At 44.6% G+C, this 14,207-nt stretch overlaps 3 protein-coding genes across 4 annotated transcripts; 2 read left to right on the forward strand and 1 right to left on the reverse strand.

Annotated features, from left to right (window-relative positions):
• The first annotated feature begins 658 nt into the window (after positions 1–658).
• On the forward strand, positions 659–1,844 carry LOC127784618 (ethylene-responsive transcription factor ERF109-like). Its single transcript, XM_052311962.1, has one exon. The coding sequence runs from the start codon at positions 659–661 to the stop codon at positions 1,592–1,594; it is 936 nt and encodes a 311-aa protein (XP_052167922.1). The 3' UTR covers positions 1,595–1,844.
• A 1,798-nt stretch (positions 1,845–3,642) lies between these two features.
• On the forward strand, positions 3,643–7,260 carry LOC127784616 (protein WEAK CHLOROPLAST MOVEMENT UNDER BLUE LIGHT 1-like). 2 transcript variants are annotated; one of them, XM_052311957.1, is made up of 3 exons: positions 3,643–3,741; positions 4,567–5,235; positions 5,323–7,260. In XM_052311957.1, the coding sequence occupies exons 2-3, from the start codon at positions 4,570–4,572 to the stop codon at positions 7,123–7,125; spliced, it is 2,469 nt and encodes an 822-aa protein (XP_052167917.1). In that variant the 5' UTR covers positions 3,643–3,741; positions 4,567–4,569; the 3' UTR covers positions 7,126–7,260. The 2 variants fall into 2 exon arrangements, with proteins under 2 accessions (XP_052167917.1, XP_052167920.1); XM_052311960.1 differs by having other exon boundaries at positions 3,649–3,741; positions 4,500–5,235.
• A 2,801-nt stretch (positions 7,261–10,061) lies between these two features.
• Positions 10,062–12,011, reverse strand: LOC127785298 (probable fucosyltransferase 7). Its single transcript, XM_052312734.1, has 2 exons — positions 11,767–12,011; positions 10,062–11,689 (listed from the first exon to the last, which is right to left on the reverse strand). Exons 1-2 carry the CDS (start codon positions 11,954–11,956, stop codon positions 10,221–10,223), a joined length of 1,659 nt encoding a protein of 552 aa, XP_052168694.1. The 5' UTR covers positions 11,957–12,011; the 3' UTR covers positions 10,062–10,220.
• Positions 12,012–14,207: the final 2,196 nt, after the last annotated feature.

Here is a 14,207-nt window from a genome sequence, read left to right on the forward strand (position 1 = left end):
ATTCCATGGATCACAGTGAAAATAGTTGGGATTGATTGCACATAGCAAAACCGACAAAAATCGCTTATCAGATCGAGAGGGAAATCTGTCCAAGCGAGTTGCAAATTCCTTACCGAACCGAAGGAAGAATCACCGAATCGGCCCGGATGGAGATCTCCGCTCCGCGCTGCCGCCGAACCAGTAGAGGGGAGAGGACGGAGGAGAGGGGAGGACTTCGACGCGGCGTGCTTCGGCGCCGCCGGAGAAGATCGACGGTATGGCACCTAGCGGCGGCGGCGCCGCGGAAAGGGGATTCGTCGCCGCGGCCGAGGAGAGGGCAATCTGGTAATTAGCGCGAGTTGACATCTCCAAGAGTCCAGAAACGCCGCTTCGGCCTTCGGATAAGCCACGTCATCAAACAACCTGACCCGGTTTGACCTTTTCCGGTAGACTATTCTACCCTTGGTTTGCTGCCGCTGCCTCTGCTGGCTGCTGGCGCCTCCCCGCTGACCTCACGCCTTAAGTCAGCATCACACGTGACCTCGGCCCCACGGCACAGCACACACTGCCCAAATCCCCTCGACACCACACGTTTTCCACAGGGTTAAGCCTGAAAGAGGAAAGATCAACGACGACGTGGAGCATGTCCTGGCGCCGTTCTGTCGCCGTGTTACTTTCGATGTTGGTCTCCCCCTATATAAGTGCACCCGCTCTCCCGGCTTCAGCTAACGACCTCAAGCACACTACTAGCTCCGGCTCACTTAGCTCCCTACTGATCACTGGAACACTCATGACCAAGAAGGTGATACCGGCCATGGCGGCGGCGAGGCAGGATTCTTGCAAGACCAAGCTTGATGAGCGTGGGGGTAGTCATCAGGCTCCGAGCTCCGCGCGGTGGATCTCGTCCGAGCAGGAGCACAGCATCATCGTCGCGGCGCTGCGGTACGTGGTGTCCGGGTGCACCACGCCGCCGCCGGAGATCGTCACGGTGGCGTGCGGGGAGGCGTGTGCTCTGTGCGGCATCGACGGCTGTCTCGGGTGCGACTTCTTTGGGGCCGAGGCGGCGGGGAACGAGGAGGCGGTAATGGCGACGGATTATGCTGCTGCTGCTGCTGCGGCCGCGGTGGCAGGAGGATCAGGCGGGAAGAGGGTTAGGCGGAGGAGGAAGAAGAACGTGTACCGCGGCGTGCGGCATCGGCCGTGGGGGAAGTGGGCAGCGGAGATACGCGACCCGCGCCGCGCGGTGCGCAAGTGGCTCGGGACGTTCGACACCGCCGAGGAGGCCGCCAGGGCGTACGACCGCGCCGCCCTCGAGTTCCGCGGCGCGCGCGCGAAGCTCAACTTCCCGTGCTCCGAGCCTTTGCCCATGCCCAGCCAAAGAAACGGCAATGGCGGCGATGCTGTCACGGCGGCGACGACAACGGCAGAGCAGATGACTCCGACTCTGTCGCCGTGCAGCGCGGATGCCGAGGAGACGACGACGCCGGTGGATTGGCAGATGGGCGCGGACGAAGCCGGCAGCAACCAGCTCTGGGATGGCTTGCAGGACCTGATGAAGCTGGATGAAGCGGACACCTGGTTCCCGCCATTTTCCGGTGCAGCGTCTAGTTTTTGAGCTAGTGTTATTAGATCTCAACCGTTGGATTAGATTACTGGAAGGCCATTCATTTATTCGTTTCATTGTATAGCTAATTAGCTATACTTCATTGTTTGTGCAGAGCACGTTTTTTAGGAGTACCGTCTTATACATATTTTTTTGTACAGAGTAGAAAGTAACAAGAATTTTGTATATTGATGGAATAGATTATTTCCAATTAATATTTGCGCAAAATGTCTGCGATGACTTGAAGCTGAGTTAATTTGCAAACGATGCAACGGTGGAAGCAGTTACACATGCGTTCCAGTGAGTCTCCACGCGAGTTAATAACTTAGGCGTGTACGTATTTTGACAAGTCGTGACTCGGGAGGGTGAATCCGCTTTTCACCTGACTAGTCAACGTCACATCGAGAGGTGGTGGAACTCAGCTAGTTTTCGCTCGTGGAACAGCACCGTACGAGGGAAATCACCCGTGGCGACGGCGATGTGGAAAACAGCAGGCGAGCAAGCACCCAGCACACTGCACACGGGTACACGACGGTCAACTCGTTTCCGAGGACCAAGCGAGAGCGGGAGAAGAGAAGCAGCTTGATAGTTTACAGAAGCAGCTTGATTAGTTTACTCGCCACGGCCAAGTGGCCCAACTGCCTTTCCCACTGTGATCGCAACGTGCCACCAGCCGCCCACCACGCAGCGTCGCGAGCCGTCTAGGGATGGCAAACCGGCCGCGGTCACCGTCGCGGCTAAGCCGTAGCGCGCGAGACGGGTGGGTTTCCGCGACCCCGCGCGGTGGATTCTGGAGAGAAGCGCCCGCGATGCCGTGATAGCCGCGGAGGCGCGGACGGTGAACCGCGGCTCCAGCTGAGTGTTTTGATGGGACTCGTTTCGTAAGCCAAAACTGGGAGCGGGGCGCTGCTTTCTCGCTCGCTGCGCGCCGCCTGGTGGCCTGGGGACCACCAGCCCCATCCGTATCCGTGGGCAAAAGACGTTTTTGTCTCATTGTGTGCCCTAAAATTGATCTTTTATCACAATCCGTCTTTAGGCCACTGGAGTTTCATTCGGGCTCATTCGGAATGAAGCAAATGTGAAGGAAAACAATGGAGGATTGATGATTTCTTTGAATTAGCTACCGTAGTTGCATTCGTTTTAAAAGATTGGCTACCCGATTGTCACAGGAATACTATTCGCTACCTATGCACGAAGAATAAGAAATTCTTATGTTTTTCAATCATGTGTTTCACACATACAATCCTATCATGTTTCTGTGATTCCTATTTCTACATTTTTTCTATCCTGCATTCCAAATAAGCCTTAAATAAGGTGTCATGTCAGTGTTTCTGATAATATTGCAACAAATTAATAAAGTGAGAGATGAAATGGGTTTTAACTAGACGAAATCTTGTCTACACTGTTTTTAATATACTCCAGTTTGTATCTTGCATATACTACCCATGAAACAACAAACATGAAACTATGCATTATGTGAGCTATTTGAATCATCAATTAAATACCTTATTACTTATGTGGTATCCTTGGAAACATAAAAATGATATCTCTAATTAGGAATAGCCTTAGATCCGATCTTATTTGCTTCCATGCCATCTTGATTCCTTAATGACCACCACTATATGCCCATAGTTTCATGTCATCTAGATTCCCTAAGGCATAGGCTAGGAAAAGGGATCGAATGCAATGTTCTTTGACTCAGGAACATCGTCCCCATCCCAGCAACAAGGAGACATTTTCATCCGTAAAATCTTGCAATACGTTCATCATTCTTATTCTCTTGACCCCATCTACCCGAGAACTTTGTGACTATGACGACTATTAATTGAAACAATGATACCTCCATACCACCAAATCAAGCAACAAATATTGTATTAGTAATCGCTCTTGTTTGCTATTGGGCATGTGTTGTTTGTTTGGTGCTATGGCTTTTGTAAACACAAGGCTAAAATTAGGCCAAACAAGTCCCTGCTTTTGCGGAATAGCACTACTCCGCGTCCTAATTATAGTTATAGTTTTTATCTTTGGTGGACTTGGTGGTCTCCCTGCATATGGACGTCGTATTGCGTTCTTACCGTCCCCCCCCCAATCTCTTCTCGTAACTTTGATCTCTCTTATTGATGAACTCTTGAAGGGAACGGAAATCGAAAATCCAAGAGGTATTGTAAATTTATATGTGGCTATTTTCTACAACTTGTTAGCCAATTTCTTTGCTAGTTGTAGTATGTTTTTACGCCTATCATGTATTTGATTTGCATAGAAGCTGTTTATGTCTATCTGTGTAGGTGTATCACGAACGAAAACTACATTTTCTTCAATTAAGTGGAGTCATTTTTTATCTTCATGAGAAGTACAAAAGTGACCAAGGATCACGTGAAATTAATTATCTTAATATGAATAGGAAGTGCAAGGAAGATTGCGACATGGTAGAGGCCTATTATTCATGTGCTAACCTTAGCATAGTTGCATGTTATATACTTTTCCTGATAAAACAGATCTCTCAACCAAATAAAGATTCATGGAATGCTTTTACTCTATTCGGTAACTATCTTCGTCTATATTACAATGTGTTGTGTTGTTCTGTAAAGATTTCTATAGATGCTTTATATTTATCCATGTTATTAATTATTATGTACATGCAAAAACTACATTGCACAAATTTAGACCATAATCTTCATATGTTTTACTAGCATGCTAATTTGTATGACTCCAATATTTAGAAAAAAATCATGACCTACATTTGTTTTATCCATGGAGATGAGAATAGGTTATGTCATACTTCGATAATTTGATCAATATGGTGATTAAATTTCCCTTCCTGCTATATTGTAAGTCATTTGAAAAGGGTTAATCAATCTCATGTGGTATATGTGTGTCACGATTTTTCCTTCTTACTAGCATATAATAACCTTTTCAGGTGCCCCTTACTAATTCTATCCATCATAATCATTTGAATAATTATTTGGTATTCTCCTGCATCCTAGGAGATGGAGGGCTTGAATATTGAAGGGATTCCCCAAGTGCCTATTGATCCAAACTCTGTTGATGTATTGTCAAGCTCAAATATTAATCCAAACTCTGTTGATATATTGTCAAGCTCAAATATTGATCCAAACTCCGTTGATGTATTGTCAAGCTCAAATATTGATCCAAACTCTGTTGACATATTGTCAAGCTCAAATATTGATCCAAACTCTATTGATGTATTGTCAAGCTCAAATGAATCAAAGCCTACTATTTCATTTGATTTGCCATCAAGTTTCTCGGTTGGTCATACTAGACATTCAAGTGAAGATTTAAGTTCCCTTACAATTAATAATTTACGCATAAATCATAGAGAGGACAATTACCAAAGCCAGTTTGAAGAGAAGCGGATACATAGCCATGGTCACACAAGACGTTTTAGTGAAGATTTAAGTTCTTTGAAGATTAATGATCTATGTGCAAATAAGGAAGAGGAGAATTATGACAACCAGCTTGAGAGGAAGGAAATATATCGCCATAGCTCAGCTGGAAACATTTTCAGGGCTGCAGAGATTGCTGAACGCTTCATTCAAACCATTGATAAGAGAGTCCTGGTCGACACAGCAGCACCAATTGAATCCGTTAAAGATGCTGTTAGCAAATTTGGAGGTATACTTGATTGGAAAGAGGTAGTTTTTTAATCCTTCTTTATCCATCTTACTGTCTTGTTTTGATGAAGGGAATGCATAAATTCGATTATAACTATTCTTTCGTAGAGACGGAAACATGTCCAAGTTGAGCTTGACAAGATGCAGGAAGATGCTCCTGAGTACAAGAGAAGAGTGGAAGTCATAGAAGTTGAGAAAAGCAAAGTTCTTGAGGAGCTATATTGTACTAGACGAACTATAGAACGACTAAAAATAGACCTAGACAAATCCCATACTGAGGCAATTCAAGCACAACAAGACTTAGAGCTTGCTGAGATTCGGTTTGAAGAGATGCAACAAGGCATTGCCCGCAAAGAGAGATCTATAACAAAGGCAAAGATTGAGGTTGCCAATGAACGACGTGCAACGGCCTTAGAAGACTTGCAGTCAGTGAAGATGGAGCTAGATCAACTTCAAAAAGAATACACATCTCTAATTTCTCAAAGGGATAACACTGAAACAAAAGCACGTGAGGCCATTGTTGCATCACAAGAAATTGAAAAGGTTGTTCAGGATCTCACCATTAAGGTTATCACAATGAAAGATTTGATAACCACCTCACAAGCTAACCATGTTATAGCTGAGGGGAAAAAAATAAATGCAGCTTTGGCTTATCAACAGGACATGGTGAATTGGCAGAATGAGCTAAAACAGATTGATGACGAGGTTCAAAAGCTCAATGATGACCTATCACTCAATAAAGACCTTGAGTCAAAGCTACAAACTGCTTCAATGTGGCTGATGAATCTAAGGGACGAGTTTAAGGCTCACGTGGATGGTACATTGCCTAAAGTGCCATCTGAGGCTAGAGAGGAAGAGCGGCCAATGATAATTGTTTGTGCGAAGCTAGCACGGACTAGGAAGGAGCTTGAAAATATGAGGATAGACATTGATAAGGCCAAGGATGATGTGAAGTCTTTGTGGAATGCTGCTGCTACATTACGAGCTAATGTAGAGATGGAGAAAACAAACATTGCATCATTAAGGCAAAAAGAGAATCTTGCATTTGAATCTGCTTTAGCTCTTCAAGAAGAATTGAGCAAGATTGCTTTTGAGCTCAGCATGGTGGAAGAGAGAACAAAAGCAGCAAAAATGCCTTTAGAACTACAGCAAGCAACTAAAAAGTTGGAACATGCAAAGTTGAATGCTGTATTTGCTAGGAATGAGATGGAAAAAGCTAGAGAAGAGGCAGATCAAGCCCAGGCAGAGGTAAATGTTGTTCAATTGAGAATAGAAGCAACATTGAGGGAGATACTTGCAGTTAATGCATCAAGAGAAATTGCAGTGGCATCAGCAAATGCACTACAAGACTATAAACAGGAAATAGAACTAGAACCACTAGCTAATCGAAAAAACAACAATGTCACATTGTCACTTGAAGAGTACAATGTATTGTGCAAGAAAGTGCAAGATGCCGAGGACTCTGCTAAGAAGCAAGTTATTAGAGCTATAGAGAAGATCAAGGAAGCAAAGGATGCAGAGGTGAGGAGTTTGGATAGGTTAGATCAACTGATCAAGCAAATTGATGATAGGAGGGTTGCACTGAGAGATGCTCATGAGAAAGCCAATGTAGCATATGATGGAAAATTAGCAATGGAGAATGAACTAAGAAAAAGGAGAGCCCATCATGAGAAACAACGAAATACTGGTGAGGTATCTCTTCCTATTGCTCAAATCTCCAATGTAAAGAACACATCAACCTCTTTTGACGCAGTAGGATCATCTAGCTCCAATCCTTATAAGTATCGAATGTTGCTACCTAGAGCTGACACTATAGCAACTACAATAGCTGAGTCAAGGCCACGGAAGTCTTTCTTCCCACGGTCCTTAGTGGCAATGTTCATGTTTAGGAGAAAGACACATTTGAAGTGATAACTCTTCTCCTTGCTAGCTTGCCTATTTATTTTTGTTTGTTTTTGTACATGTACCTTCAAAGTGTCGACGTTTAGGGTGGGTTGTAATTACTTATCGAAAATATATAAAATTAAGCCAGAGGTATTTGTTGTTCTTGTACCACTTTCAATCTATTATATACTAAAAGTTCATTAAACTTCCTATAAACGCTCCTAAATCGACCGTGATACTCTAAGAAAATCCTAAAAAATCTGATAAAAACAAAAATATCTAGCCATTGATTTACACTTAAATCGGTGGAACAATTATTTTAACCATTAGATTTGATACTAAAAATAAATAATTCAACAACCGATGGACCCATTATATCTATTAAAAGAATAACTCCGCTCCCCTCCTTCTGTACCGCGATTACGGCGGTGTATGGAGTACAATGATCTTGTTCGCCATATGAGGAACCGATCGTGTAGCTCTCGATAGAGTGTTAATTTGGTTGCCTGCGATTGGTTTCGATTTGTCGTCTTGACGATTGGATGCTGATGACGCTATGCATCGAAATGCTCGAGCAGCAATCGGAGAAGAATTAGCCGCTTTGAGAAGAATGGCAAATATAATACAAGATCAATTAGCAAAACAATAACAGATAATGCTGCCTATGCTTACGGTCTATGTTGACAATATTCTAATCAGCAACAAAATTCACGACTGCGCATCATCAACAGATTAATACACTACCACAATCAAGGACTGCATGATTGAGAGATTATTACTAGCTCCCACCTTTTTATATTACAAGACGCTTTGATTTATTTTTTGAATAGAGATAGAGTAGATTATCACACCAACAAAATTAAGGATTGTGCATGATCCACAGATTAATACACAGATAAATTAATGTTGGAATCAAAACAAAAATCTTAAAAAGGAGTCAAACACCACATCACAGATTTATTTAATTCACTCCTCTATTTTCTAACTAATAGCAATCTTAGAAATTTTGAGGAAAAAACATCTGGCCGTAGATTTATGCCTAAATCGGTGGGTATATTATTTTAACCATTAGGGCAATGTCTGACACAGCTCTAGATTCTAAATCCAATGTTTGAAGTTTATATGTTAAATTATAGTGGTTTAAAATTTTAAATTTCATCTAAAATAGAAACAAAATGATTTATCCAAATGTTATCAATGTCAACACATAGATCTATGGATCTATGGACCTAGAAATACAAAACTTTAATAAATCTTAGATCCAGAGCTGTGTCAAAAACAAACAACTCAAATTGGTGATCCCATTGGATCTATGTAAAGAAAACAAACCGTCTTCCACTCTCCCTCCCCCTCCAGCTGTACATTTGTATGTCTCCCTCTGCACTACTCACCCCTCATCTCCTCCTCATCTCCTCCCATTTAATTCACCCCTCTTATTTTGAACTAACAACATAATAATAAAGTAATTTATAGTTACATAGCTAAAATATAAGTTATGGCTGATTTTTAATTTGTTTGAACTCTTTTACAATTGGATAGCTAAATAACTCAACATTTATATTACTTATAGAAAAATTCAAATAAGTTGGTTGAACATAGACCCCTATTCTTTTGCATGGCAACCAAACAACATTCTATTTTTAATTTGTTTGTAGTATTGTTTTATTTATAATCATATAAATAATTGAAAATCCATATTATTTCATTTTATTATATAAAAATTAAAATGTCATTTGAACATAGCCCCTATCTTTTGCACGATAACCAAATAACAATAAAGCATTGAAAATAATGATAGTAAGTATTATGACATCTTAAATTATTCTACTTAATAAAGAACCATTAAATGTCCTCTAGAGTTCTTTTAAGCCTTGGCGTGTCAATGTTTAAAAACTAGAAAAAATCTTCGAAATTCAATGAAAAAAAAAGTAAAATATTTGATCATTGGTTTGTGCAGGCAATGCGAGAGATTAGTAATTTTACGGACCGATTGCTCAGCATGTGTGGAAGGACTTTCTACTCCATGTATGGATCAGTCTTGCAGTTATGGCCAAGTCATGCTAAAGACCGTATAAGTCTTGCATTTACACTATTTTAAACCACTAAATCTACTTTTAGGAAAACCTCAAGCAGTCGCATGCCACTTTTTAAAAGTTAGCAACATCTTAGAAATCTTGGAAAAAAAACATCCGATCATCATCAGTTTCACCAAAATTGTTTAGAAAAGAGCAATTTTACGGTTCTTGAGGAGGTATTATGAGGTACCACTTTTTCTATTATAAATTTGGTACCTCATGGTACCTAGATACATGAGGTACCAAATTTTACACTAAATTTTTGATACCTCATGGTATCTCCTCAAGTACCGTAGAATTGCTCTTTAGAAAACCTAGAAAATCAAAAGATTTTCCACGGTCTTTCAATAATTTTATGAAAAACAACGTAATTATGGCAATTGAATTGGCATTGCAGGCTTTAAATAATAAATATATAATATACATGTACTTCATGACAACTGCAGGCTAGCTTAAAAAATGTAAAGTGTTTGGTTATGAGTACATAATTTCTAGCATTAAACTATAAAATGTATAGAAAGATATTAAAATTATGGAAGCAACTATAATACATCACATAATAAAAAAAATGATGAAGAAATCATACTTTTTCAGATGCAACCAATAATGCATATGCCCGCGTGAATGCGCGGGCTACCTTTCTAGTTAATTTAATTGCATTTTGCCAATTCTCTAACTTAAACTCTGAGAGTGAGAGCCATGTTGTGGAACTTCTTGAGGTGTTGTGTCATCATTAAATTGACAAATTTCCATCTTTAAGTGGGCATACGTTGTTTCACTTATTGTTTGCCAAAAGACAGGGCTTTGGTACCTTCTTGAAGACAACCAATTGCATGGAGTGGTCTAATGCTGACAGGATGCAAATCATTTGAAACATTCCCCATCTCAAATCACATGACATCTTTCAACTGGAAGGCCATATTACATTTGCCTCCATCTAAGCCAATACATCTTGTAATTATTCTACAGTTTTTTCTTCTTTCAACTGATCAATTGATCATTGAAGCTTGTCTTTTCCACCCATCTGATTAAGTATATCAAAATTAACTAGTCATACAATTTTAGACCATCACCGACATCCTCGCAATGCCTGACATGCCTTAGAACGGCACCAAGGTCCCCATCCTTCTTGGCCCTGCAGTCATAGCTCGGTGGAGCATGGAAGCACGGCTCCATCGACGTTGTCTGGATGCAGGGCGGGTTAGCCGACGCGGTCCGATTCGTGGGCGTTAGCAACAGCCAGGGCTTTACCCCAGCGAGGCCATGGCCGACGTACCCAACCGTCGACCGCCCGCTGACCACCGACACGTCGCAGTAGCTCTGGAGGAACATCTCCACCAGCGCCTTCTGGTTGGGTGCCTGCTTACCGGCGCCGGCCGGCTGCAGCACGCTGACAGGCTCGCCGGTCACCGTCGCGTGCTCGTAGTACATCGCCTTCAGCTTCTCCGCGTACTCCGACGGCTGCGCCGAGCTGACGAGCACGGCCTTCGACGCCGTGGTGGCTAGCGCCGCCTCGTTAGCGCTCGACGTCGCGTTTGGGTCGATCTCCGGCAGAATCTTCTCCTGACTCGTGCAAGCGACGATCTGCTTGAAGTACTCCTCCGACGACACCTTGCTCCCGGCGAAGGTCGTGATCTGAATGCCAATATTTTCTTCAAACTTGGCCATGTACGACGTGTGGTACCTCGTGATGAGCTCCCACACCTTGTTGGAAGGGTGGAACAGGTACCTCCCAATATGGTGGAACACCGTGTCCCTCGCCGGGAACATCCACCGGAGCTCGTCCTCGAACTGCGGCACCAGGAACAGCCCCGGCGTGAAGTAGAGATTGGAGCGCAGTATCAGCCAGTTCACCTTCGCCAGCACGGTCTGGTCGTCGTCGCAGAAGAAGAGCTGGTCCGACTGCTGGTAGTCGTGCTCCAGATGGACGTACGCGTACGACGGCAGCGACTCGGACCGCACGCCGGCGGGGTCGTCGGTCTTGATCTTCTTAGCACAGAGCAGGTTCGCGTAGCTGTGCTCGCTGCCGCGGCCGAGCTGCGTCAGGTTGTGGACGAGGAAACCCGCGGGGAGCTCCCACGATGCGGCCGGGAAGGGCTCGCAGAAGAGTCCGGCCATGTCGTCGGTGACGTGCACCACGAACACGCGGTGGGTGAGGAGCGCGTAGAGGAAGGCGGACGCCATGGAGAGCATGCGGTCGCCGAGGTGGCTGCCGCCGCACGGCGTCCAGACGAGGTAGGTGCACTCGACGAGGCCCATGCTGTAGGCGGAGGTGAGCTGCATCAGGGACTTCTTGTAGAAGAGCGTGCCGGGCCCGCACTTGCGGTGGAGCGCCTCGTACTTGCGCAGCCGGGAGACGAGGTACGGCGACGGCGAGTGCGGCGACGGCTTGCGGTGGAGCGACGACTTGTACCGGCTCAGGCACGCGCTCTCGCCGATGTCCGGCGAGAGCAGCCCGCCGAGGAGCCTGTCCCGGTTCGCCGGGGAGGATTCCGGCGGCGTCCCTGCTGGATCCTCTGCATTGACCAAGAAACCAGTGAACTAATCGCGTAGTGACGTCACAGGAAGATCAACGTTGAGTGCTGCTGCTCACCGTCGTGGACGGTCACCGTGACGCCCATCTGCGACACGTCGGACAAGGTCGGCCGCGCTCGTGACAGCGCGAGGAAGAGCGGGAGAGCGGCGAAGCAGAGGACGACGAGCAGCGCGACGGGCCACACGCCGCTCGTCTTGGACGGCAACGGCGGCGGCCGGCGGTGCGGCCGAGTCGGCTTACTGTCCATTTTAATCAACCCTCCACTTCGTCTCCGCCGTGAAAGATTTTGCAGCTTCGGTGCACGAGCTGGGCAGAGATCAGATTGACTCCAATGCAGATGCAGCCGATCTGCTACTGCTGGGGTTTGCACTTGGCGAGTTGACCACTTGGGCTCTCACCTTTTTGCCGCTCGAAGTAATGGCCTTGCGTAAGATGCAAACTTCCATTGTTGACTCGCCTAATTGATCTCGGTCCAAAGACGGTGAATAATCTAACCCAACTAAGCAACAAGAACAGCCCAGGTAAGTTCACTTACGGCCCATAACTCAAATTCGTTTTGACTTAGGTGACTCGCTTAATGGATCTCGGCCCAACGCATTTCAGCCTTTCTGTTCAGGACTGCATAGCCTGAAGGAAATCCAGGCCCTTCATAGTAGGTACAAGTACAACTCGGCCTATTAATTTCAGGCCTAATATCGCAAATTCGCAATATTTATGTTCTACCAGCAAAAATGTCTTTGCATTCTAACAGGTAAAAATAATTTTTACGATTGGCATAAACCATGTCAATTTAAACCACAAATCGAAACAAGACAAACAAAACAATAGCAAAACAAAATCAGAAATCATATAGCATGAAACCCGATTACGCGCGCTTCAAAATATATAAACTAGGATTGAATCAGATACAAGAATCTGACTAGGATTATATATAAGGGAGGAATTTTAAGATGCACTTGGTTTCAACTCCAAGGTTTTATGTTAAATTTTTAACACATTTACAATTTCTTCTTGAAAAAGAGTTTTGAGGAATGTCCCTCTGGGCATTAAAAAAAAAGGGATGTCCCTCCCTCTAAATCTTTTTTATATATATAAGGGAGGAATTTTCAGGCAGATCATGTCAAATGCGCCGTTCAGCTGGGGACCGCTGATTACGACGGGATCAGGTCCGGTACCAATCATTGCCATGTTGAACAAAATTTCCGTGTACAGCGTGGCAGAGACACGGATCAAACTCCAGCTAGTTTTTTTTTTTCCCCCGAGAGAAAAGAGAGCTAAGTCTGCCACGAACTGACTAATGGCAGCAAACGTTGATCCAAGCACGTCCCACGACCGCGAACATATATATCATATACTCCTCCATCCCATAATATAAGTGATTTTGAGTTTTTACTTGTAACGTTTGACCACTCGTCTTATTCAAAAAAATTTTAAAATTATTATTTATTTTATTTGTGACTTATTTTATTATCTACAGTATTTCAAGTACAACTTTTCATTTTTTATATTTAAAAAAAAAATTGAATAAGACGAGTGGTCAAACGTTACATGAAAAACTCAAAATCCCTTATATTATGAGAGGGAGTGAGTATACACCAACCATCTAGAACACTAAAAAAACTCTGCAAAGAATCAGCTAGATCAGGGCATGCAAGCAAGGCACAAACATCCACCACGTCCACGCCCCTACGGAGAGCACGAGACGCAACGAATAGATCCCAGCCTGACTCGGTCACTCCCGTATCCAAACGCTTTCCACCCAAGCAGCGCAAAATGGCACCTCAACCTGCATTGGTACTGAGTAGTACCACCGACTAAAAGAACGTTATTATAAGGCAAAATTTGCTACAGGACATTAAAAAAACGTGTAATTAGCTGGAGGACATCGTAAAAACGTGAATTTACTATAGGGCATCACAAAAAATTGGTTATTGACTGCTGGACGCTCGCAGCATTATTTTATTATTTTTAGAGAAAAAGGAGAGAAAAACAATGATTAAAGACAAGTTTGCCCTTGGCTCAAATGACTCCAATGTAGTTTCCACATGGAAGTCTCCTCTCCCTCTCCTTCTTCCCAGACAGGCCGGGTGGCGGTTATGCGAGCTCACAGAGACGGCATCAAGGAAAGAAGCACGGCAGGCCAGGTTCCTCCCCGATTTTTCGATGCGGATTGAGTTGATCCGACTCCGTGCGGCATGGCCATTCGCGACATCACCCGCTGCAGGAGCGCGCCGGAGAGGAGGGAGAGCGTGTGGAGGGCTGCGATGGAGTTGGAAGTTGCAGTTGGAGGTAGGGCGGCGTCGGAGTGGTGATGTGAGGCCTCACTGATTCGGCGCCGGTGCGGTGTACCAGACGTCGGCTTGCAGCTGCCGCCACGCTGGGCCAACCCATGCCCGGCGCCTGCGCTACTACGCCCGGCTGTCGCGCCGCACCGCCCCGCGCCAGTCGCCTCCCGCTCAAAAGAAAAAAATTCAAAGGGTAGAACCGTATTTACACAA

The sequence above is a fragment of the Oryza glaberrima genome, chromosome 9 (assembly GCF_000147395.1).
Source record: "Oryza glaberrima chromosome 9, OglaRS2, whole genome shotgun sequence".
In the NCBI taxonomy this organism is placed as follows: Eukaryota; Viridiplantae; Streptophyta; class Magnoliopsida; order Poales; family Poaceae; genus Oryza; species Oryza glaberrima.